Source organism: Salvelinus namaycush, unplaced genomic scaffold, assembly GCF_016432855.1.
Source record: "Salvelinus namaycush isolate Seneca unplaced genomic scaffold, SaNama_1.0 Scaffold1328, whole genome shotgun sequence".
NCBI classification, from domain to species: Eukaryota; Metazoa; Chordata; class Actinopteri; order Salmoniformes; family Salmonidae; genus Salvelinus; species Salvelinus namaycush.
In genome coordinates, this window is record NW_024058040.1 from 9,397 (window position 1) to 36,114 (window position 26,718).

General features: G+C 42.3%; 1 protein-coding gene and 1 long non-coding RNA gene across 2 annotated transcripts; both read left to right on the top strand.

Annotated features, from left to right (window-relative positions):
• The first annotated feature begins 9,449 nt into the window (after positions 1-9,449).
• LOC120036430 lies at positions 9,450-13,772 on the top strand. Its single transcript, XR_005474503.1, has 4 exons — positions 9,450-9,561; positions 9,666-9,722; positions 9,827-9,926; positions 13,742-13,772. It is a non-coding gene; the product is annotated as an uncharacterized LOC120036430 (long non-coding RNA).
• Positions 13,773-17,140: 3,368 nt separating this feature from the next.
• Positions 17,141-25,980, top strand: LOC120036429. The gene is made up of 15 exons (XM_038982865.1): positions 17,141-17,252; positions 17,404-17,503; positions 17,699-17,919; positions 18,573-18,729; positions 18,901-19,121; positions 19,435-19,555; positions 19,827-20,023; positions 20,138-20,252; positions 20,685-20,854; positions 20,951-21,045; positions 21,207-21,337; positions 21,691-21,880; positions 25,455-25,596; positions 25,699-25,795; positions 25,867-25,980. The coding sequence occupies exons 1-15, from the start codon at positions 17,148-17,150 to the stop codon at positions 25,938-25,940; spliced, it is 2,136 nt and encodes a 711-aa protein (XP_038838793.1). The 5' UTR covers positions 17,141-17,147; the 3' UTR covers positions 25,941-25,980.
• Positions 25,981-26,718: the final 738 nt, after the last annotated feature.

Here is a 26,718-nt window from a genome sequence, read left to right on the forward strand (position 1 = left end):
ACCCCTCATGTCATATATTCTGTGACCAATCAAAGCTGTAAAGTACTGTATCATAAGTATATCAATGCTAAAATTCTACCCTTTTGATGACTATAATATCTTGTTGAGCCATGAATTTGTCATTGTCTCTTTTAGATGTACTAAACATGGTTTGCAAAACATACACGTTTTTTCTTCTTCTTTAATCATACTTTTAACCAGTACAAGTTAGTAACAATGGGAAATGGCAACAAACAAAAAAAATGTTGGCCATTTTTGTATGTACAGTGTAACAAATACAGTGATGTATGTCCTTGTCAACAGATATCTGGAGGACTGTATACGGCTACATTTGTAATAAACTATACTGAACAAAAAAACGCAACATGTAAAAGGTTGGTCCCATGTTTCATGAGCTGAAATTAAAGATCCCGGAAATGTTCTGTACGCCAAAAAAATTGTGAGCATTTCTCCATTGCCAAGATAATCCATCCACATTGAAAGGTACACCATATCAAGAAACTGATTAAACAGCATGATCATTACACAGGTGCACCTTTGCTGGGGACAAAAGGCCACTAAAATGTGCATATTTGTCACAACGCAATGCCACAGACGTCTGAAGTTCTGAGGGATTGTGCAATTGGTATGCGGACTGTAGGAATGTCCACCAGAGCTGCTGCCAGAGAATTGAATGTTAATTTCTCTACCATAAGTCGCTTCCAACGTAATTTTGGAGAATTTGGCAGTACATCCAACCGACAATTTTCCTGTCCTGCTAGCCATTCAAAATTGAACGATTACTTTTGGGTGTCAGGGAAAATGTATGGAGTAAAAAGTACATTATTTTCCTTAGAAATGTAGTAAAGTAAAAGTTGTCAAAACTATAAATAGTAAAGTACAGATACCCCCAAAAACTACTTAAGTAGTACTTTAAAGTATTTTTACTTAAGTACTTTACACCACTGTATGTGCTTCAATAGAGTCTGACGTTCAGGGTGGTTGGACATATAAGATGGGGTGCTGATGAGCTTCTGGCCCCATTTTAGGTCGTCACACAAATATTCCCCCACCTATGTCCATTGAATCAAAGTAATTACACCTTGCTGTAAGGAAGCATAGCAAGAATGAAAGGAATTAATTTATCGTTGAATGATTTATAAATCTCGCTTATTAAACCATCATTTCCAGGGGACCTATTGTCCTTAAGGCTTTTAATACAGTCTTTTATCTCAATTTCAGATAACTCATCACAAAAATCCCTGAAATCATTATCTTCTTAGCAATGTTTGCTACATTGTCTAAGAAAAGATCCATATTGGAAGTTGGCTGGGCTGATGTATACAGATTCTGATAAAACTGGGAAACATTTGGATTTTTATTGGGAGTATTATTAATCATTAATTTACATATGGAAGTCTTTTCACCTGCCCTTTTTTCTAAATTAAAGAAATCAAATTTCCATCCATTTTCATCTTGATCTTACAAACGCTCCCCGGGCCTTTTCCTCGTAGATACAGTCTAACTGCATTTGCAATGATGATAGCTCCAGTAATTCCTGATTAGTTAGTTCCCTTTTTTTAGTTTAATCCATTATTCCCTTTATGATGTCATATTCTTTCTCTCTCTTGGCACGAGCAATTTCTTTCCCCATTGAAATAGCCAAAAGCCTTAATCATTAGCTCCCAGTAACTAACAAACGTATTCATAACACAGGCACAATTCCTGTATTTATCATTAATTCCTGCTACTTCCTTCTTAAATACTTCCTTTTCTAGTAAAGTCTTGTTCATTTTCCAGTAACCTTTAACTTTTTTTGGTTGACAAACCATGCATATTTATCTTTATTGAGATGCCGTTGTGGTCTGTTAAAATCAATGGTTCAATCGAGACTGTATCAACCTTGTCAGCCATATCTTCAGATATCAGCCAGAAATCAATACGGGATTGTATATTGTATCTTTGGTACTCCATGTAAACATAATCTTATCTGGGTTCTTATGTCTCCAAATATCTAGAACACCTAACCTTAGACATATATTCCTTATCTCACAAACAGAATTGCTATGCTTAGGAGGCCATCTATCTAGATTATCATGTAATACTGTATAAAAATCTCCACCCCATATTACTTTGGCCAATGGAAATTTAGACATAATTGTACTTATTTTCCTCTCAATGTCTCTAAATAAAATACAGTTACTTGACTTGTTATTGGAAGCATAAGTATTTACAACAATGAATTGAACATGGTTGACATCTAGCAATAGTATAATCCATCTCCCTGTAGTATCTGCTTCATGACTCAATATATGAGCCTTAAAGTTGCCTTTTAAAATAGGGACACCTGCTGACCGATTAGTACCAAATGAAAACCAAATATCATTCATATCATCACCATTGACACTTCCAAAACGCAGTATCTGTGCAACAGGCATGAGTTTCTTGAATGTTTGGCTCACACAAACAATATCTCGTTTTATCAAATTAGCAAATAAAACTCAGTCCTGCACAACTCACTTGACAAGTCCAGCAGTCAACAAACTAGGCGTCAGCGTGAATTTCCCTTCCATTAACAAAAGCATTAGCTCCCGCAAAGTATGCACTTTTCCCTTCCTTCCTTGCGCTCTCAATTATTGGCCACAGACGATTCAGAGCTTCTTTGTCAAATGCTGTCAGATCCTCCTTGAACCTCAGGTCATTTTTCTTTGCACTTTTCCATGTCATATCCCTCGCTGTCCGGGAGATGAATCTCATGATCACTGGTCGTGGTGGCTGCTTGTTTTCCCCATCTCTCAGCCTACCCAGGCGGTGCACTACATCCAGAGAACCTGCAACAACATTTCGCTCCTCCTCCGGGACTATTGCCCTGCAAATGTCCTTCACTCTTGCTTTGATGTTCTCGTCAGATTTTTCTGCTATTCCATAAATTCGAAGACTCCATCTCCGACTATACCGGTCATTCTCGTTTACCTTTGACTCCATTTCAGTGAGTTTATTTTCCTGCTTTGCAACCTGAATGTTCAATGTTGCGTTCTGCTGCTTCAGAGTTTTTACTTCGTCAGCACTGAAATCAATCGATTTCTTCAGGTTAATAACGATATTGATTGTGTTCTTTTACACCAAATTCACGATGTCATCTGCGCTCTCTTTGATTTTAGCCGTGAGGATGCGAACGATGTCCTTCCTGTAGCTGGCTCATTGATGGTTCACTTCTCAGCTTCTTCTGGAAGCTGCGCCTTGGTTGGGGTATTCGGGTATGAATCGCATTCACCCCCCTTTTTTACACCGCAAGCATATGAGTGAGTTTCAACAATGCCTCTTTTCTCCTTGGAAGTTTCAACATCCATTATCTCAGCAACAGTTTGGTCATGTCCTGATTACACGCTACTAGCTATGAAGACGTTAGCAGGCTAATTTAACTACACACGCTGACACTTTTCGATAGCTAGCTTGTTCGTTGGAAATAGTCAAAAATATGTCATTGGTTTGATTAATTACAAAATGATTCATTATATGGTTAGATATCATTTTTTGTGAGAAAAAAAACAAATAAATTGCAACTGCAGTCTAAAACTATAAACTTTGTGAGAAAACCCCCAAATTGTTCCTCTACTAGAAATGTTACACCCTCTCATGTCGCAATCTTGACCATGTCACTGATTTCATGGAGCTCTCCTGCGCATCATTTACTTCACAAAATCCCGCAAAGGTAAAAGTGCCAGAAATAAACATCGCGAGATTGTACATATGTGCGTGTCAGAGATTTGAAAGCAGACGCTTTCATCCAAAACGATGTACAGTAATCCGTACATACATTTTACGTTTGGGTGGCCCAGGGAAATTAAGAGTTTTTCGAAGCAATTTTTGTATCTCTTTCTTTGTAATACTGTATGTATTCAATCATTTCGAATTGATCACTTCCCACTGGGCACATACATCAATTCAATGTTTATTCCACGTTGGTTCAACGTAATTTAATTGAAGTTACATGGATATTGTGTCACAGGGAATTTTAAAATCTGCAGTCAATTTAATTATGTTTTCATGTGCCATGATTCTGACATTTGACATATGATCCTCATAGGATTAGGCTACATAATTACAGTGGTGCAGTAAATGTAATCTCAATTCAATACGATGAGCATATACTGTACATATAGCCAATATAGCTATTAAACCCATGTTCAGTGACTGTAATCTGTGACGCAAGTGGCCTAATATGTTTGTGACGTTCCATGGAACCCACGGTATTGTTTAAAACTAGATTCTGATTGGCTTGCAGGTCATTCTACAGTGTAAATTATAAATGAAAACGTGCTTTTATATCAGTGTTACAGATTCACAATACCGAGCGTGTCTCAACCCGTACCGCGCTTTTATCTGCCTAAAGGTATCTTCAAGCACGACTGGATAGGCCTTTTGGATACGCTTGTTCAAGGTAAGGATATGCGTCAAGCTATAGCTTTAGTTCCGAACAGTAGTTCCGTTCCAGTCAAGTGATTAATCGTAAAAGTTTGTTGTTTTGACTGAGCAGTCCAATGGCCAATAACATGCATAGATTATGTATTAGGCATTGCACAAGTCAGTGTCTAGGTCAGAATATAAAGTTGCTACTTCCGTCAACTCAAGTTACTCAATTCAAGTGATTAATTGTAAGATTGACTTGTTTTGACTGTCAAAACAAACAACTTTGATGGAATATTCCAAATTATAATGGCAATTATGCATCACAAATTCACAATATTACTTGTATTTCAATGATTCATCCAGGCTCAAGACATAAAGTCTTCTGAAAGCTGTGTAGCAATCATTCCATTGCTGACCCATAGGATGGTAATCACATACACGATATGCTTAATCTAGAATCATGGATACCTTTCATGTGAGTACATGTAACAGTATAACTTTAGTACGTCCCCTCAGCCCCGACCTCGGGCGCGAACCAGGGACCCTCTGCACACATCAACAACTGACACCCACGAAGCGTCGTTACCCATCGCTCCACAAAAGCCGCGGCCCTTGCAGAGCAAGGGGCAACACTACTTCTAGGTTTCAGAGCAAGTGACGTAACTGATTGAAACGCTACCTTGCAGAGCAAGGGGCAACACGACTTCTAGGTTTCAGAGCAAGTGACGTAACTGATTGAAACGCTACTAGCGCGTACCCGCTAACTAGCTAGCCATTTCACATCCGTTACATACACACACCATATTTTTTTTTTTACATATCTCAGAAGGAAGATACCTCAATATCTGGAAGCACTGTCTCATGTACAATTGTTAATGCTATCTCTGAAATGTCTAACAAAATGTTGACTTGATCGTTTCATCAAGACCTTCTCATCACAAGTTGGAACTAGTGGTCAACATTATGCAGCCATAAATAACATGGACCAATATTTTCATGGAGGTAGGCACTACACTTCTGATGGGTTTAAAGATTGTATTACATTATCTAAAAGTGAGAAAGTAAACCCCAGCTGTTATTCTTTTCACAGGGAAGGACAATCCCCATTATGCCATGAATGTTTCATTGCTGAACAACCATAGATATGTTTCCTCTAATTTGGCTCCCGTTCCTCCAACAGTGAGCAAGACCTGCCAGCAGAGCTCACTGGAGCAGGGAGACATCCCGTCATCCTTTTGGCGCCTGACAAAGTACACTTTTTTTCTTCTGAAATAACACTATAGTAACATCTTCTGCACAAAGTTACATTTCTAATAAGATTGGTGTTAAGTGAGAAAGAATCCTAAAGATGGTCCAATGGGCATGGTCTGAAGCCTCTCGTCATCTCAGTATGTTGAACCGCCTGATTTCTTGCAGGCTTGAGATTCAGATCCTGCTGAATGATGTTAAGCATTCGATTAAACACATGCAGGGGACGCTGAACACCATGCAGGGGCAGTGTATTGAGTTGCAGACTGCCATGTCTAAGGTAGTGTCAGAAGAGTCTCAGATACAGAAGAATAAGTCTATGATGGTATGGTGATAATGATTGAGATGGTGATTATAATAATGATGACTAGCGGTACCCCACCCTACGGGCGGTAAATCATTGGATCTGATTATTTCAATTCAATGCAATTCAATCTTTGAGGACTGCAACCATAGAAATACAATTTATTTACACTAATAATAAGCTATTGTCAACTTCCCATCTATGCTTATCTTGCTCATTGCTCACTGTCAATTGCTGACTGTTACCCTATGTGTGCATCTATTATTGATTTCTCACAGAAAAATAATTTGGTTGCAAATGTACCTGGGGCCATGTCAATAATTGTTAGGCTACTCATTTTGAATCCACCGGTGGCAACTTGTGTGACCATAAAAGTCTGTGTGCGACAGGGCACAGTAAAATAATTTGGTTACTGACCTGCCCTACATCATAGAAGGCCCTTCAAGTCGGAACTAGGAAATTCTGACATTTCTGACTCGCGAACTCGTTATGGAATGATGATTTCAAGTTACCCACTTGTGAAGTATCAGAATCAACCAGTAGGAAGCTCTACACTGATAAGTTACATTCATTTTAACTCTGAGGTTCCAAGTTTCCGATGGCATGTGAATGCGTCAATAATTGCCATGGTAATTTTGAATGTTCAGTCAGTGAGCATTATGGGTAATTATCCTACATACTTACATCAAATACTTTATGATAGCATCATCTTCTGTAGTAACAGTGTCATTCCAAACACAATAAATGTGAAAATTAACAAAGATACAAAATATTGCTAAAGTGAAGAAAATCAGCTCAAAATTGTAGGAGGAAATGCCCCTGCAGCAGGGAGGCTTACGGTATTATAATATATTGTAGATAACATTAATATAATTTGTGTATTTACAGTATCAGTAAACATACAAATGAACGTCTATGCTAGGGATTGATCTACACTGAGTGAACAAAACATTAAGAACACCTTCCTATTGAGTTGCCCTCCCCCTTGGTGGTGGACCATTGTTGATACTCAGGGAAAACTGTTGAGCGTGAAAAACCCAACAGCATGGCAGTTCTTGACACAAACCGGTGCACCTGGCACCTACTACCATACTCTGTTCAAAGGGACTTAAATCTTTGGTCTTGCCCATTCACCCTCTGAATGACACACATACACAATCCATGTCTCAATTGTCTAAAAATCAATCTTTAGCCTGCCTCCTCCCCTTCATCTACTGAGAAGAAGATTTAACAATTAACATCAATAGGGGATTATAGCTTTCACCTGATTAGTCTATGTCACAGAAGGAGAAGGTGTTCTTAATGTTTCATGCACTCAGTGTATGTGTCAATGATGTTATAGATTCCAGTGGTTGATTTTTTAGGGAATGACTATATGCTCTATATTATACCTGCAGATCATCACAGCAGCCGAAGTTGCTGTGCAGAGGGAGGAGATCCTCCAAGCATCAGGCCTCATCCCGTCACAGAGGGAGTGTATCCTCCAAACAGCCAGTGTCCCTGCACAGACGGAGGGTATCCTCCAAACAGCCAGTGTCCCTGCACAGAGGGAGGGTATTCTCCAAACAGCCAGTGTCCCTGTACAGAGGAAAGGTATTCTCCAAACAGCCAGTGTTCTTGCACATACGGAGGGGATCATCCAAACAGCCAGTGTCCCTGAACAGAGGGAGGGGATTCTCTCAGCAGCTTGCATCACTGCACAGAGGGAGGAGATCCTCCGAACATCAGGCCTCATCCCTGTACAGAGGGAGGGAATTCTCCAAACAGCCAGTGTCCCTGTACAGAGGGAGGGGATCCTCCAAACAGCCAGTGTCCCTGCACAGAGGGAGGGGATCCTCCAAACAGCCAGTGTCCCTGCACAGAGGGAGGGGGTTCTCCCAGCAGCTCTAATCATTGCAAAGAAGACGGAGATCCCCCGAGCATCAGGCCTCATCCCTGCACAGAGGGAGGGGATCCTCCGAGCATCAGGCCTCATCCCGTCACAGAGGGAGGGGATTCTTCCAGCATCTTCTATCACTGCGCAGAGGAAGATCCTCAGAGCATCAGGCCTCATCCCTGCACAGAGGGAGGGGATCCTCCGAGCATCAGGCCTCATCCCGTCACAGAGGGAGGGGATTCTCCCAGCAGCTAGCATCACTGCGCAGAGGGAGCAGATCCTCCGAACATCAGGCCTTATCCCTGTACAGAGGAAGATCCTCAGAGCATCAGGCCTCATCCCTGCACAGAGGGAGGGGATCCTCCGAGCATCAGGCCTCATCCCGTCACAGAGGGAGGGGATTCTTCCAGCATCTTCTATCACTGCGCAGAGGAAGATCCTCAGAGCATCAGTCCTCATCCCTGCACAGAGGGAGGGGATCCTCCGAGCATCAGGCCTCATCCCGTCACAGAGGGAGGGGATTCTCCCAGCAGCTAGCATCACTGCGCAGAGGGAGCAGATCCTCCGAACATCAGGCCTTATCCCTGTACAGAGGGAGGGGAGTGGATCGTTCCAAATGCTAGTGTCCCTGCAGAGATGGAGGAGATCTTCCTCACAACCAGTGTCCCTGTGAAGAATGGACACAATCATCCACAACCACCTCCCATCATCCCCATGGTGGCACCACTGTGGAAATGGGATAATGGAGCATGTACTCCACCTGTGGATTTCTATTCCAAGAGAAGAGGTCACTTAAACTTACCTAATTAGTACAGAAATTACCATTGTGATAGCGTGAGAATTAGCTGTGATAGGTTAAATGTATGGCTCATGTGAGTGTATATCTGTAATACTTTCATGCATTTTCTACATAAAACAGGTTTAGCTCCATTTTACTTTGACATTTTAGTCATTTAGCAGACTCTCTTATCCAGAGCGACTTACAGTAGTGAGTGTATACATTTTCGTACTCCAGTGAATCTCTCCAGGATTTCGCATGGATTTTTTTTGATATTTGCGGATAAATATGCTAGATTTTGCAGCAACAATTATGACATTTTGCATAGCAATATGCATTTGTTTTGTCCAATTTGTTGCAAAAATGCGCTGACAAGGGAAAAAACTGTGTTGACGTGTGGCTTGATTGAACCATATTATGCAGTAAATGTGCGGTGATTGGTTGAAATTGCGAGCCCTCTTTTTGTACTGTGGTAATGGGTCAGTTCTATGCGATAATATTGTGATGATGTGACTATTTTATGCAGAAATTGTTTGGTGATTGGTCAAATTTGTAAGCCCTCGCATAATATGCAGGGAATTGTTGATCGCAGAGTCCTGGAGTAACCTCCCAGTTATCCCTGTGACTGCGTGTAGGTTAAGATTGGGTTGTAACAGAGTATCAGAGCGAGACGTTTCTACCTGTCAGCTAGTAATTGTTCTGTATGGTGACATGAGCAGAGTGGCCTGACTTCTCCCACTTATTACAGATGTCCGACTTAGATATGTTGAGCATCCTGCTATGATGTCCATCACCAAGCCGGAACACCCCGAGGCCAACCCTCAGTGCCAGACTGGCAGCCGGCCGGTGGCTGAGCCTGAGACCCCTGCTGTTCACAATAACAGTGGAGGCTGGCTCAGCTGGGTCTTTGGGAGTGGAAGAGTTAATAAGAAGGAGGTTCATCTACCTGAGGACAAAGACAGATCTGTAAGGAACTGGTTATTAACACTATATTCTATGTAGAGACAATTGAGTGGATTAAAAAAAAACTATTGCGGCTTGCTTCACATTGCTAATATCTTCTTCCTCAGATTGTCTGGGATCCAACTCTGCACAGATGGGTTAACAAAACTGAGCCCAAGGCTGAGGTACACACTTAAATTCAATGAAATTAAAAACAGTGAACAACCATTGTATTTTAACTGTGATAATATTACTAACAATTTGGAAAATGTGTTGATGTTTTTTACAGAACAAGTGTGTACCACCACCTCCACCGATGTGGACATATGGATATCAGGGGAACACTGGCAGTGTCCCCAAAGGAGTGAATCCTTACTCTATGAAAGCAGGTGAATATTGCTTTAGAATACATGTGGTTTAACCAAGACTGTCAGCCGATCATAGATGTCCCTGGTGGTCTCCTGCTAATGTTACGCCCCTGAAAAAGGGGAGAAAGAATCACGAGTGATTTTTATTTTATTTATTTTTTGGGAGGGGAAATAATTTTTATTTTCATTTCACATTCAAATACAATTACAAAATCAGTGCATTACGTTGTACAAAATGGATTCATAAAAACAGTATCAAAAAGTAGTGTAACAATATAACAATAGCAAAACTCCTCAAAAAAGTGCTGTTCTGCAGAACCTGACCAGTATTATTACATTCAAGTTTAACATGCCTCTAACAATCTCCAAAAAACAATACAAATAATTCTATAAATACAAACATATACATATACCAAAGTGAACTCTGAATAAACCTCAGTGTATATCAAATATGTACAAAGGCTTAGCCTACATTTCAATTGGCTCTAAATACGTTTACAGTGAAGGGTAAATCCCTTTCCATTTCTGTTTTACTGATACAATGCCCCACTTATGTATTTCGAATTGTATTCTTTTCCAAATGTCCTGTTTTATAAATTGAACTAATCCCGTCGGTGACCACTTGAGGGTGTCATTGACCGCACCACATCTGGCCTCCCAAAGTTTGGTCTTGATAAGGGACACCAGAGTCACTAATGCTAATAATTGCACCCTTTCCACATTTTTTAGTTCAAATTTGGCTACCCCTTAGTAGAGAGATTACCCCCTCGCACATCGAACCTCCCATATGCTCCAAACCAAATATACCTCTAAACACTTCCAACAGATGACATCCAATTAAATCCCCAAAAACGATGTAAAACTCTTTAGAGAGCCCATCCACTCCTGGTACTTTGTTATCTTTCATGCTCTTCAGTGCCATATAAATTTCATCTAATTTCAATTCCCCTTTTAATTGGTCTCTAATATCAAAAGGTATCTGCACATCCACGCATTTTTTTAAATTAGTCCCCTTCTCATAATCAATTGTTTGTTTTTGAAATAGCTGAGAAAAGTGATGTGTAGCGACACCAAGCATGCCATCTCCATCCTCAACCATCTCCCCATTTTGGTCCAATAAAGCAGTAATAGTCCTCCTCTTTCCCCGTGATTTAATTTGTTTGAAAAAATATGCAGAGCACTTCTCATAATTTTCCCATTTATCTTGCTGACTTTTAAAAATGAAGTCTCGAGCTTTCTTTTCAAAAAAGGCATGCTGCTTGTTCTGCAGGATACACAATTTGTCTTTATCTAATCCACCACCATTCAAATAACCTTGGATGTGTAGATCTTTTAGTTCATTCTGCAATTTATAAAATTCTTTGTGGGTATTACGTACTTTGTCTTTGCAAAAATTCTGAATAAAAATCTTGATTCTTAATTTTGTGCTCTCCCACCACTCTATGACAGTAGAATAAAACGGTTTCATAGTTACACAGCCCTGGAAAAAAGACCTAAATCTTGTCTTCAAAGTTTTGTCATGTAAAATGCCGTTATTAATTTTCCAATACCCTTTTCCAAATTCAATTGTTTTTAATTCTACTGTCACAGACAGGCAACTGTGGTCTGAATAGAATACCGGAGTGACGCGCGCAGAGGACACACCGAGTCCACGCGGAACAAACAGATAATCTATACCGCTCCTCGCGCCCCTGCTGTTTTCCCAAGTGAAACCTGGATCATCCGCATGCGCCACTCTATCAACCAAATTATATTTACCTATTAGACTTTTTACAAGATGCCCTCCTAGATTACCTCGGTCATATGATACATTAAAATCTCTCCCCATAAACACCTGTCTGTTTGTCATAAAAATAGCGTCTAGGTCGTTAAGCATTTCCCTCCTTTCCTTGGGTGTCGATGGTGCATATACGTTAATAAATCTAAAACATTTACCCCTCCAATCGATATCTACTATTAAAACCCTCCCGTGTACTGCCGAAAAACTTCCTACTATTTTTAAATCCCTATTCCCACATAGCACACCAACCCCTGTAGAATGCACCCCGCCGACACTCCACCTCGACTCTCCCTGAACCCATTCCCGCGTAAACCTCTCCCCGTCATTTTGATCTTTTAAAATGTACTTCTTGTAAAAAACACACAGAGAAGCAAATGGAGGACAAATGGGAAAAAACTGTCGCCCTTTTAACTGGGTTCCTAAGCCCTCTAACATTTATGCTAGCTAAGTTAAAAATAGACGACATGGGATAAGAAGGGAAACGGACAACTATCTAAAATATGACATTTTTCCAGACTCACTTTAAATACAGTTCCTCGTTAGGAGGCCTATCCGGGAAACGGCGGTCCCCAGCGGGAGGACTGTCCACAAAGATCGGGGTCGGGAAAACCCTTTCCTCCTCCTCATGCTCCCCCTCCATCTGTGTGGGTGCTGGAACACCGCTGGGTGCCAGACCGCTGCTGTCGATGGAGCTGCCTGACAGGGAAAGCAGAGTCTCCTCTGCGCTGCGCGGGTTTCCCTCGCTTTTCTCCTCAGACTTCCCGCTTTCAAAGCAGCTGAAGCGATTCCCGCCCAGAGCGGACTTCTCAGTCGCCTCCATGCGGATGAGTGGGGAAACAGGGCTCATCTGCTTCCTTTTCACCGAGCACTTCCTCCTCTCTCTCACCGTTGTCCAGCTCTCCGGAGCCGAGGGCGCGGTGGGCTCTCCCTTCTCCTCCTCCACTTGGTTGTTCTAACTCCTGTCGGTCTCTCCGCTCTCCTCGTGAGGTGATGGCGTCTCACTCCCGCTCTCCTCAGACTCTCGCAGTTCTCTCTCCATCACCAGCTCATCCACAACCTCCTCAATAGCGCGTAGTTCCATGCCTTCTCCCTCATCTGGTCTTTTTCCGCTCTCTGCTCTTTTCCCGCTCACCGCTCTGGCGTAAGAGGGGGCTGCCTTCGGGCAGTGACGGAACAGGTGGTTCTCTGAGTTACACAGACTGCAGCGCTTGGGCACGGTGCAATCCCTCATTATATGGCCTAGAGTCCCACAGTTTCTGCACCTTGTCTGGGTGCAGGCATCGGCGAGGTGCCCGTACGTGCTACACTTCCTGCAGAAACGAGTCTGTCCAGCATACATGAGGTAGCCCCTGTCTGCACCGATGGAAAAGGAAGCGGGAGGATGGCTGTAGCCACTCGTCCTCCTTTAGCAGCACACGAAACTGCCTCTTCCCTGTCCAGATGCCAAGGGCGTCCTTAATGTCTCTCACCCCTGGCAATATGGTCACGTACCGGCTGAGGTAGCACACTAGAGTTTCTTCAGTGACCCATGGGTTGAACATGTGCACCGTTAGCACCCTCATATTGTGCCTGCACGGGAACTCAACTTGAAAGGCACTGAATCACGAGAGTGATACGGTAATGTTTACTCATTGAGAACTTTTAGTGCAACGAGAAAAGACCGTGGTTTCTCCGGGAACTTGAGTGGAGACCAGAGCAATCGATCTCAGGCTCATAGATTAAGAGCATTTAGTAGATCTCAGATTAACAATTTTACCCACGACAAAATAAAATAATCAACATAACGTTTACACATTCCTCTCACAATTCGTACACTTTGTACGCTTGACAAATTTTAACACAATTATATGAATGTTATCAATCTCTATCAACTAATACTGAACGCATGATCTTTTTAACCTTATATGTTTTAAGATCCTCACATACTATGAACTTAGTAATACTTTAATGCATAACAGGCTATGAGTATTTCCTTTAACCTGTCACACTAACCAAGACTGTCAGCCGATCATAGATGTCCCTGGTGGTCTCCTGCTAACACCTTTCCCACTACCAGCAGGTCTATGGGGCAGCAGATACCCTACAATGATGGGACCAACTCAAAGCCTCCAAGCCATGGGCCTGGACTGCTTCCTAGACAGCGCTCTGGCTTGCTCCCTCCTTCACACTTTGACCTCATGGCACCAATGGTTGTGCCACCTGACACTCTACCCTACTGAGGTATGACTCTGGAAAATCCTTCCAAATTGTATCCATTCATTATTAACTGAGATTTTTCTTTAACATAGCAAGTGGCTGAAATAGCAAGGATGTTAACTATTTTTTATTTTTGTTCAAGAGGCCATTTGCCCAGAGTGGATTTGCCATACATAGATTTTTTCAGCTTTAAAAATCTTCAGCATAAAAAAGTATTAAAAGATGATCTTTTAATTAAATCTCTCCTTTGTGTCCTCACGTTCACATTAATTTGATGTGTTCTATCATCATTTACAATGCTTATTGCTTCTGCATTTCTTTACAGACAAGTGTATATTATACACATATATTTTATTTTAGACCTTACAAAAACATATTTTTGTGCATTTTGGATTTCCTACATTTACCTGTACAGACAAGTATATTTTATACATATCTATTTTTTTAACGACATTTTTGTATGTATTCCATAGACAGAACTACATATATTGGAATCGAACGTTCGCAGAGATTGTTTTGACTGGAGTGATGCTTAGGACTTCATTAAAAAATCTATCCCGTTTTATTTTACCACTACAGTCTGTTCGTCGGACGAAACTGGAGAAAAATAACTAGTGTCGAAAGTAAACATCCACACCTCGATGGTGTCAACTCTGCTTATGTCTGCGTAATGAAAAGGTAGGGGGAAAAAGAAAAAACATCTGGTCTAGCGATCGATGACAAATTAAATGGTGCCCGTGTAACAGTTTTACTTCTGTCCCGAACCAGTGACCCTTTGCACACATATACAACAGTTACCCATCGCTCCACAAAAGCCGCGGCCCTTGCAGAGTAAGGGGAACAACTACTTCAAGGTCTCAGAGCGAGTGACGTCACCGATTGAAACGCTATCAGTGCACTACCCCCAAACTAGCTAGCCATTTCACACCGGTTACATCCAGCATAACCCCTCATTCAATTACGCCAGTGGCAAACAGTGAAATGTGAGGAGCAGGAACAGCTATAGCCCTCAAACTCACCTCTGGGTCTCAAAGCCAGTTCCACTGCATTTCTTCATTGTTCTCCTGTCATCGGGGACTGATCTAGACCTGGGACACCAGGTGGGTGCAAGTCATTATCAGTTAGAAAAGAAAACCAGCAGGCTCGTAGGGCAGGGGAGCGTTTCCCAAACTTGGTGTGCATTTTGGTTTTTGTCCTAACACTACACAGCTGATTCACATTAACAAAGCTTGATGATTAGTTGATTATTTGAATCAGCTTTGTAGGGCTAGGGGAATAAAAAGAAAATGTGCATCCCTTTGGGGTTCAGGTGACTGAGTGTGGGAAGCCTTTGTCATAGGGTAAAAGTTGAATACCTGTGGGCTGCACACCTTGGGTCAAATATTACATTCTGTAGCTGTGTATTTTATCAAAACAATTCTGTTCTACAATGGTTCCTTTCCTTAGCTCAGGGTAAGTAGTAGCAGGCCTAGAAGAGTCTTATGTGACGCAAACATTTGAGTTGTGCTCTTCCTCCTTTTAATCAATCATAATTTGTCAAATGCCTTACAGGTTGTTTTGCCTGTTGGCAGCTGTGGGCATACAAGCACAACAGAAACCTTCTATAAGTATGCATTTTTCACCCTACAAGTTCAAGCACTAAGCGTTTGACAATATATATTTTTTGGTTTTTAACTAACCTTTCCCATTCCAGATGACCTCAACGCTGAATGCCTTGGTAACGTTATTCGTTTGAGTGTCGCTCCTCTTTTTAAAGAGGTTGATGCTGTCTTCAGTGAGTTTGTCTCTTATGATTCTCCTTTCATAAATCATGGATTGATATTGTTGGTGAACTATTGTGTTCACACCATCTCCATCTCTTCCAGATGACACACAAATCATAAACCTGACGCCTGGCCTTGCTACTCAGTGTGGATTCAGCTTTAAATTTGACCCCATGGGGAATGCCATGTTTTTTGCTTCTCTTCAAAACTGCTTTTCCCAAAACATGGTAACCCTAAGCACTGTAGTGTTTGCTTGAACTTCAAATGGACAGTTTGCCTTTCAGTGTCACTGCATTTGCAACCCATAATGTAGCAACGTCATTTTATTTAACCTTTGACATGGAGTCATGCTGAGACCAGGCTCTTTTACAGATGAGCCCTGTATACACAAAGATACCAGTCAATATTTGCATCACTAGATGAAAAATGTAATCATTGAAAACAAATGCATTCTTCAGTAAAAAGGTCCTCAATAAGCCTGAGTTGCTATTTCATACAATTTTAGAGCATGGAGGTAATTAGAAGTACAGTGCCAGAAACATTTTAAGCAGTTTTACCACCCCTGGGTCTGCTATCTCTTACCTCTAAGTTAACGATGACGTAAGGTACAGCAGAAGTATATGGAGGGCTTTCAGAGGGCCAGCCAACTTTCTGATACAGACTGCAGTGATGTGTACTACTGAGCTCTTCTCCTGTAGTGTGGCTTCAATACAGTGGCAGCTGCATTCATATAGGCAATTTTGCCCCAGTCTATTACTTGCATGAAGGTCAACTGAATTATTTGTTTTCTGCTATATAATGAAAGGCTTTTTTAATACTTTTTTTTCCCTTCCCCCTTCATTTTAGGATGATAAGATGTTCAGCTTGGTCATGCAGTTCAGGCTGCCAGGAAACCACATGACTGAAGACCCTGTGTATAGAGTGGGCAAAACCTGTAGCTACACCCCCTGGACCTCCCGAGAGATTCTGTGTGACCGCAACTACATGGAGGCAAGTGAGCAGAGCATGCCCCAAAGGACATGTTTACAGTCGAGCTTGTCGTACTGCCTGTATAAATGATCTGTCTAGAGCTACAACTGTCCAGTGTTTCATTTCTTCTGCTTCTGTGACACAACGTAGAGGTTCTTGACTCTCTCTCAATTCAATACTCCTTAATTTAAGGAGGCGAGTGGACAGATTGAGAACTGGCCCTTGATTTCATATTGTATGGGAGGGAGAAAATGCATAGGGAATAATGGCCTTTCTTCTCTAGGTGTCTGTCAGAAGGACTCTTCCAGACATCCAAACGGTCCCTGAACAGGCCACTGGAGGCCCGAAAGCAAGGAGCGGCAACTTCCGGAGAGGAGCTGAGGTAGCCATGTTTCTGTAATTTCACTACAGGATGGTGCTAAATTATGTGTATTTGTTGACAATTTGTTTAATTCCTGTTTCCATTTCCTGAGACAGGCTGTTGCTGCAGGATACAAAATGACAGCAGTCGTCTTTAGTCCTAGCAAGAAGGTCATGAGTGTGGGTGAAGTCCAAAGAAAGGGCTATGCAATAGCCAACACTCCCACACGGCTGGTGTTAAGAAGCCCTCATAATGCAGAGGAGACATACCTCCAGAATGTAAGCTGACTTTCTCCACTTCCTCCATGAACTGGGTCATGTTCAGTAGAGCAAAAATTTGGAAACGGTGGCCCTACCTGAACTCTGCAACATATTGTTAATACGGTGTGCCCTACTGAACACGGCCCTGGTGTGGTTGCCCCCTGAACAGGTAGCTGGGGTTCCGATGCGGGTGCTCTCAACCTCAACCTTCTTTGAGCAGAAGTGGCTGGTTACTCGAGTAGATGCCACGGCTGTTTGTCCAACACCAGGTTGAGTGTGAAATAATGGACTAACTTGGCAAATTAAGATCCTATGAACCCAGTTAATTGGCTCCAGACAAGACTTTGATTTGTGTTCAGTTGGGGAAATGTTTTGGGATGATCTTTTTCCAAATAATGGCACATTTGTTTTCAGTTGCAAAATGTTCTGTTATGATGTGTACTTGGTTTCTTGTTTCACTGCAGGGGCAGTGGCCTTTACTCCAGAAGTGATCACCTGGTACATGCCCAAGCACATAGACCCACTTTTCTCCTCTGATGCCTTCACCATGTTGGAGGTGTACATGGGAATTGACGCTAAGAGGCTGGACACTGAGGAAATGGCTGCCAGAAACTACTCGGTTTTAGTCACAGAGGCTCATATTATTGTTGAAATTCCGGTGGGGGCGGTTGGCGGCTATTTCAAGGTCAGCGTTGGATGAGTAAAATGTTCCTGTTTAATTTCTAAATCAAATCTTATTTGTAGAGCCCTTTGTACTGCAGCAGTTGACAGTGCTTTGCAGTAACCCTTTGCCATCTCTCATGGGTAAACGCCTAGAAACCTTGTCTTGTGTAAAATGTTTGTTATTGAGCAATTGTCTGCTTAATCAGGCTAATATACAATGGATTGGTGGGTGTGTATACAGCCTGACACATTGGATTGCAAAATCGTGTGAATGTTGCATAAAATGACACTTAAACATACTCTACCGTTTGTCCTTCAGCCGCTTGAAATTTGAGACCAAATATCCACACTAAAGTATTGTTTACCTGACTTTTTAGGGAGCCGGTAGCTTTGCCACTCAACTGAATGCAAGCAACGTTCGGTTACACTCGGCTACTGTTTACATATTGTGCAAGTGTTTACTTTGCGTGGCGGTTGCTTTGGAAATGAGTTGACAACCATACCAGCTTTCTGAAGTCGGGTAAACCGGTATGTTGTCTTAAATTACGAGCGGCTGAAGGACAAACCACACAGATAACCGGTAGAGTAACATTCTGGCTTGTAAGGAACATTTAGCTGTTTTTGCACTCCACTTGTGTATTACAGCCTGAATGCATCACTCGTATCCCTTTACAGAGCCATATTCAGGATGACCAGTACTTTGTCACTTACACCATTGAGCCCATGCTTGAGTTGCTGTGGATCGAAGAGGTCGCACACGAGGACACACGCTACAAAGTCCTCTTCCCTATCACAACACCTCCGATGGCCAGGCCTCCACAAGTTCGCAACTGTGAGTCTGGTTTAGTTAAATAGTGCCTATGGTAATTTGGGATGCCTGGGTTGTTCATTAGGCACAAAACATTAGAAAATGTACTGAAACGGGGAGGCAATAACAAATGTCAATTTTCGACTTCAATTGTAGCGCATTTCAAAATGTTTTCCTTTGTTTGCCAATGAACAGACACGCCCTTAGACACAGTTCCTGAGCAGGCAGTGTTTGTGCTTGAGTTGGGGACCTTCAACCTTGATGTGGAGCTGCTGAACATCACCTTTCCCACCATGGTGCTAACTGTTGCAGAGTGCAACGCCAGAGGCTTCAAAGTTCAGGAGCAGAGATCCCTGGACAACACCTTGAAGAGCTTCAGGATGGAGGTGCCCTTCTCAGACCCGGTGGTCTTTAAGGTGGTGTGTTTCTGTTAAATGCAAAGCCACACGCAGTGATTTGTACATGCCCTAATAAGTGGGCCACCAACAAAATATAAATAATGGCACAAGTGTACGTTGTATCCCTCATTTACTCAAGTGTTTCCATTATTTTGGCAGTTGTATGCATTCACTTGCCAATAGTGCTTGATTTAGAGGAATGAGGGCAACATTACTTCAAGTATATAGTTTGTTTTAATAGTCCCCATATGTACTTGTCACTTGATATTGAATAGAGTTCTGTTACAACAATAATGCTATCAATTGACCAATGCTTTTAACTTCACTACAGAGAAGGGCGGAACAAGGTGTCACAACCTTCACTCTTCAGCTGATCTACGGCCTGGTCGTCTTTCCAGAGTACGCTCCTTTCGCTCACTCTGCCATTGTGGACGCTGTACTGCTGGACATTGGTATGTCTCTGGACTACGCCAAACTACTGTTGAATGGCTTCCTCTCGTTAATGATTGCAGTGAAAGCCCAACTAGCCATACTGTAGGTTTTTCCTATGCGGTCTCTCTACAAAGATAATGTTAAGCTTTAGAGTATTTGGACCCAGTGTCCTGTTCGTGGTTTGCCAGGATCGTGTTTATTCTGAAAACAAGGTTTTCTCCTTGGACAAGTTCAAGTAGTACCTTCCTGTTTTTTTGTGCTTAATGAACACAACCCTGTTTGTCCTTGTAGTGCCACCCTCAGTCACTGGCAACTGTGATCAGGAGAACTTTCACATCACTGTGGACTACAGGAACCAAGATCCCTTTTTCGTGGTCTTGGTTGGCAAGCGGCTGCTTAACCATGAGCTTGCGCAACAGTATTTGACAGAGGGCGACGCAGACTTCACCATCACGTTGCCCTTCTCTTCGCCGGACGCAGTGTTTGAGGTACGATGCTCTCCCAAAACATGTTAACCTAAATTGCAGCAGCTAGCCTCGCTTTCCTTACCCTGTATACATGCATACAATATTGGACTAATGAACTCTCCCATTGGTTCCCAGTCGGTTCACTCGTCCTCTGTCAGGAGCAGACTGGATGTGGCTCTGTTGAATCCTTACAACAACATGACCATCAAATACTTTTCCCTGGCTTGCAGCTTCCTCAAAACGCTGACTGGTTGGTTCTCAAACAATTACTTCCGATAAATAGTCGTTTGACATGGTTACTGTAGTAACCTGGTATATTTGTTTACCAATAGATGGCAGTATTGACTCAAGACGGGTTTGCTTCCCGCTATCCGTAGCTATTTCCTATGTCTGCTTATTTAACTATGATTAAGAAAGCTTCAGGTAGTTTAAGCCAGGTGCATAAGATGTAAATCTAAGTTAAAATTAAATACTAAACCGTACGTAAGTCTCATGAGTCGTAATTATAAGAAGCCTTTAAGGATACTACAGTTACCAAACCTGGGTTCCTTGCAAATACTGTGAGTCTAATAATAGTGCCAGATGGGCATGGTTTGCACTTTTGGTGCTATGCCATTGGTTCTACTGTGCTCAATTAAGTGTAACAAATACAGAACCTGTCTTTTGCTCCCCCACCCCCAAGAGTGTTTCTCTAACGGAACGATGACTGCGCTGGCGGTCAAGGTGGAGTCTGCTCCCAGTCTGAACCCCGGTCAGCTGACCCTGAGCGACCCCGCCTGTGGTCCCACCTACAGCGACGATCGCTTCGCCTACTTCCACTTCACTGTCAACTCCTGTGGCACCACCAGGAAGGTAAAATGACTATTACCCTGAGGTGATGGGTACTGTGTATTTACGGACTGTTTGCTTCTGCGGGCTGTAATAAGTCAATTCCCCTCTACTACATAGTTTATCAACAATGTCATGCTGTATGAGAACGAAATCTCCTTGCCAGATGAACTTGAGGTGAAGCTGAATGCCACGATGTCTTCAGAGGAATATCAGTAAGTGCATTACGCATCACAATTGTAGCTATTAGTTTTTTTTAATTCTTCACCAATTGCTCAATACTTTGTATACAGGGAAAATGTGCCTCTACTACCAGTGTGTCCACTCCACTGCTTGAAGTTTCCCCTATTGAATTTGCCTACATCCCTCTTTTTAGGTTAAAGGTTTCCTGCTACTATGTGGTCAACATCACTCGCACATTGGTCTTCCTCACCAGGCCGCGTGACAACGAGCCTTTTGCCGAGACTGGGACGGGTCGACTAATGGTCAGAATGAGACTCGCTCAGGGTAAGCGTGCACAAATTCAGAATTTCAACTTGGCCTCTAAATTCTAATCACTCCTGATGATCTGGAATATAGGATCTTGGAAGGTGTCCTTTACAAAACCATTCCCAAAAATGTAAGCCATATGATATATTACTCTTGCGTTCTGAGATCTACAGGTGTGGCTACGGAGTAACGGTGAGGAGCTGATTTGGGATTTTGTCAGAAGCCTCTGGTGGGGGGGGGGGGTTGTTTGCTATAAATGGCTTGTGTTCATCGGGGCACAACAGGATATGATAAACGAGTGTTTCTTAATGGACAAGTTGAGATTGTACCTCGCTGTTTTGTGCCCGCTGAACACTCGTTCTGTGTTCCAGACGCCTCGTATAACACGTTCCACCAGGAGGAGGACTATCCAGTGGTGAGGTACCTGAGACAGCCTCTGCACTTTGAGGTGGAGCTGACCAAGTCCTCTGACCCCAAGGTAGCGCTGGTGCTTGACCACTGCTGGGCCACCCCCAACGAGGACCGTGACTCCCGACCCCGGTGGAATCTCATCATTAATGGGTAACTTGTTGTTTTTGGGCCTAAACAAGTGTTATTCCACAGGTGTGGTTCCTGAGTATTTAGCAACCTATCATGCTTGGCAGGCCATTTACTTTGGCTACCGTGGCTATGCCCCATCCATAGGTAATGAGTGGTCACAATGGTTTGAGCTTAAAAACGATGTGAGCAGTATGCGGTCTGTCACCAGATCTCCACCCAAATGAACACTTATGGGAGATTCTGGCGCGTAGCATCACATGTTTGTTATCACTGCAGTGTAGCATTGAAACAGAACGTATGACGCAAACAAACGACTCTAAACCGCGTTGTCTGAAAAGCATCTAAACGATGTTTTGTACTGATGAGAAATAAAGGTCTTCACAACTTTATTCCACCTTTGCTTGTAAAATATATAAATGCTATCATCTAGTCTAAATAACAGCTAGACTTGTTTTACAATGTGCTCACCAGTGATGTGGTACAAGGGAGCCATGTAAATCTAGTTTGGAAAATATGGCAGCCATGTTTGTCAAGCAAGAACTCCCTAATCCCATTCACTGCGCCCATTGCCTGAGATCTTAACTTAGTTTGGCCACTTCATGTGACAAATCTTTGTACTTGTTACGGCGTACACGTGACAAGTAGTTTACAATTAACAAATCAAAAAGCCAATTGTTGTCACCTCCCCAAATGCAAGCCTAGCTTAACCGTAGCACGAAAGCTAAACAGAGTTGTAAGATATAGATCAATCCATTAGAGATACTCTTAATGATCGGCTATGACAAGCCAACTGACATTTACTCCTGAGGTGCTGCACCCTCGACAACTACTGTTATTATTATTTGACCATGCTGGTCATTTATTAACATCTTGGCCATGTTCTGTTATAATCTCCACCCGGCACAGCCAGAAGAGGACTGGCCACCCCTCATAGCCTGGTTCCTCTCTAGGTTTCTTCGTAGGTTTTGGCCTTCCTAGGGAGTTTTTCCCAGCCACTGTGCTTCTACACCTGCATTGCTTGCTGTTTGGGGTTTTAGGCTGGGTTTCTGTACAGGACTTTGAGATATCAGCTGATACATTTGATTTGATTAAGTCCTTGGGGTAAGGTATTGTGGAGAGGATGATGCGGGAAATGTTACTTAGATGGGGGATTTATCAACAGTTTTTCTAAGCTAAATACCCCTGGAAAGGGGGGTCTGATCTGGCAACCCTGTGATGCTGTTTTCAAATCAACTAACGGCTTGGAAGTCTTTGTCTTGAATGCACTGAAGTCTATGGGGGTACTCCGAGATCCCAGGTGTCTTAAACACCTTACGTCAGTCGAGTCTGACAGACTCTTACGTGATAACCCAACTGCATTGTATGGCGTTAGCTCATATTCAGTACCACCTTCAATAGTGTTTTACACACGTGTCCATTACAATCTAGGCAAGAATCAGAATGCCTGAATAAAATGCTAAGTACATTATACTTACGGTATGCTACAGTAGAAACGATAACACGTTACACAGAAAATAAGGCACTTTAAAAGGAATGTCCACAGTTATTTGTAAGGCAGGCAATAAATGTGCCAGGGTGTGCAAATGTCTGTATGCTTGAAGGAAAGGTTGTCCGGCTCATTCAAATAGAAATTGTCTGCAACAGTGAAATGGGCTACTTTTGTGAATGAATGAGGCAAACTTAGAAGTTGAAACGGCCTATAGAAAATGAGCAGGTAGTGTGCCTTGGTTTGAGGTCAGCGTGGGTTAACTGTCCACATTTTGGAACAGTGAGTGCATTCTGACATCCCGCGCATAAAATAAACTCCCACTGGGGCGACTGTTGAAGATATTTGGAAGTCGCGTGTGGAAAGGTTAAGACACTATGTTGGCGTTACCTACACCTTTTTACTCAATGTTATCCTTTTGGTTTGCTACAGTTCAGTGTTGTGCCGAACTGATGGTCAGTCGAATAGAAATCGAGAGCGGCTGGCAAGCTTAGCTTGCCTTTCCGATTGGTTTCATACAACTGCTCTTAACGCTGACTGAATACTTGTTGATTTCAGGCACAAGTGACCTCTTGTGTTTAAAACAGTTATGCGCTTAACATAATGGATGGTTCACACGCCTGTGCAGCATGGAAGTTGATGTTTGAAACTGAATAGGATCAGTTGACAGGATCCCTAGAAGTTGATACTTTCAATGGAATTTCCTGTCCTAATTGGGAGTTGCTAAACATGAACAAATACCACAGACAAGTGTAGCAGCATCTTGCTAGCTAATGTTCATATTTAAAAAAATGTTACGACACAGCTGGGTTTGTCATAAGCATTGATTTGGGTGAGCACTTTGCCACAGATGGACACCGCTGGCCTGATGTTTAACTTTGCCATCTTATCTCAAGAATTTAAATTGGGTAACCTATTGAAAGATGACTTATTTTTCCTACATTGTAATGGACACTACAACCTTTGGTAGATGGGCTACAATGACTTTGCCCGTGATTATGCACGCTGCAAATGACACTTTATTTTGCGGGTGCCTTTTCAGTATCTGGATACATGTTACACCAAGCAGTGTAGTGAAGCAACTTTATGGTCAAAACCATTTTTTGGGGGGATCGGGTTTACCAAATGCTATCAAATCACGCAATTTTAAAATTTGGCACCACTTATTTTAATTTGCTCCGGCGGCCATGTGGACACAAGGCTCATCTGTCACGGGAGTAACTTTGCAGCTGTTTATTAAATCAGAAATGTCATCCTGGTGGGGGTGGTAGCAGTTTAAAAAAACAAGCTGAAAATGTTTTTTGTATATCATAGGAAAAGACACCACATTCACATGGCTGTGCACGAAATGGGCAGTTCAGATTTGTCACTTCAGCTGCAACTATATCATACTTGGCTTAAATCGTTGTGCAAATCCTGAGAAAGCTCTGGTCGTCTGTCAGCTCAAGTGGATTTGTACTGGTGTGGGCGTTTGTCTCTTAATGTAACGTCTTCAGATTTCACAAATCCCTTTTTGCTAATATCTGTCAGTTAAACAGTAAATGATAAACCTCCCAAAGATGCAAATTTTAAAAAAGTAGGCCTAAACTGTCAATGCGTAGGCCTTTATGCACTCTGGCCGCCGAGGACGGTTCTGACACGCTCTCTGATGTCACTAGTGGCATGGCTACTTACTATGCACATTTTCTAGGGGAGTTTCTCTAACACGTTCAAAAGTGAATACTGGAACAATATTTCTAACATAAGACTGGTCAGAGATAGAAAATGAATGTCATAATGCTTTTTAACAAGGAAATACTGGAACTATAAAAGTGCTCACACTACAGGTAGGAAGTCTCAAGCCTTTACATTATATATGAAATATGTTGGGGGGTTTTCAAGACCGAGGTATAAGAGTTTTGGTGGGAAAAGCCTGTTAACAAAGACATTCCTTTAGTTCATACTGGAGGGGGAGAAGGAACCCACTTCTCCTGTCATTTACAACATGGTGTAAATTGATCTGATCCTCACAGGACAGTCATGACACCACCATAAGACTTCGTACACAAGGCGGTTGGGGTTTACAGTGTTTTCTTGTTCCTAACTTAGTCCCTCTCTCTACACTGGCAGTTGTGAGAACCCGGAGGATCCGTACCGTGTGGTCTTCCACCCGGTGGTAGCTGACGCCAGGGTCCACTTCCCCCCTCACGTCAAACGCTTTGAGGTCTATATGTTTTCCTTCGTCGAGAATGCGGTTGAGCCGAGTGGCCAGGTAACAAAGTTCACCCAACAATCTTTATTGGTTAATTTTGTGTGAGTGGCAATCATCCCTTTTTTTAAATTGATCTGACACCATCAAATCTTTGATTCCTAGGTCTTTGTCCATTGTGATGTGGTCATTTGTGATGCCAGTAGTCCCTCTGGCAGCCCCTGTAGTGGACAATGTGTGAATCAGGACAACTCGAAAAGAGGTAGGTCTTGTTTTATGCTTTTCAGACCCTGTCAGACCATAACTGAACTAATAGGTTCTCTCTCTCAACAGGTCAACGACATGTCAAAGACCTCTTTGAGGAGCCTCATTTCTATGTTTCTTCTGGATACATTCTTTGGGTGTAATGTCTTGTTCTAACATGTCAAATAAAGTGTTCTATATAACAATTACGTTTGCTTTACTTGCGTAGCAACAATCCTAACCGTTGGAGCTACCTTAATTGTATCTGATTTGCGCATATACTTTAGTGGATGTAGTAGGCTTGTCATCTGACGTGTGTCAATCAACCCTTTTGTAAGCATGGACCTCTGAACCATCCACCGGAGATAAGTGTTGCGCACCAATTTCCCGTCTAGGATGAACAATGGGTGTCAAAACAAAAGCTTTCCAATGTCCAGTAGGAAGAACTGACTCAATGTTATAGCAGATGGTGGTTTGTGAGGCCAGCAGGGCTGTGGTTGGATGCAGGCCCCAGGGAGCGCAACAGTGTTGGGAATTTTCAACAAATTACAACTTTCCTTGATACCTCTCACTAGCTTGGTTTCCATCCAAATATGGACATTACTTTAATGATATGCATGTCAATCTCAAATGGGAAGAGCTTGACTTCATCACTACTTGTTTTTTTAAGAAGTGTTGACAAGCTGAATGTACACTGCTCAAAAAAATAAAGGGAACACTTAAACAAGACAATGTAACTCCAAGTCAATCACACTTCTGTGAAATCAAACTGTCCACTTAGGAAGCAACACTGATTGACAATAAATTTCACATGCTGTTGTGCAAATGGAATAGACAAAAGGTGGAAATTATAGGCAATTAGCAAGACACCCCCAATAAAGGAGTGATTCTGAATTAAGAAACCTGAGATCCCAGCTAATTTCCTCACGCTATACAATGTCC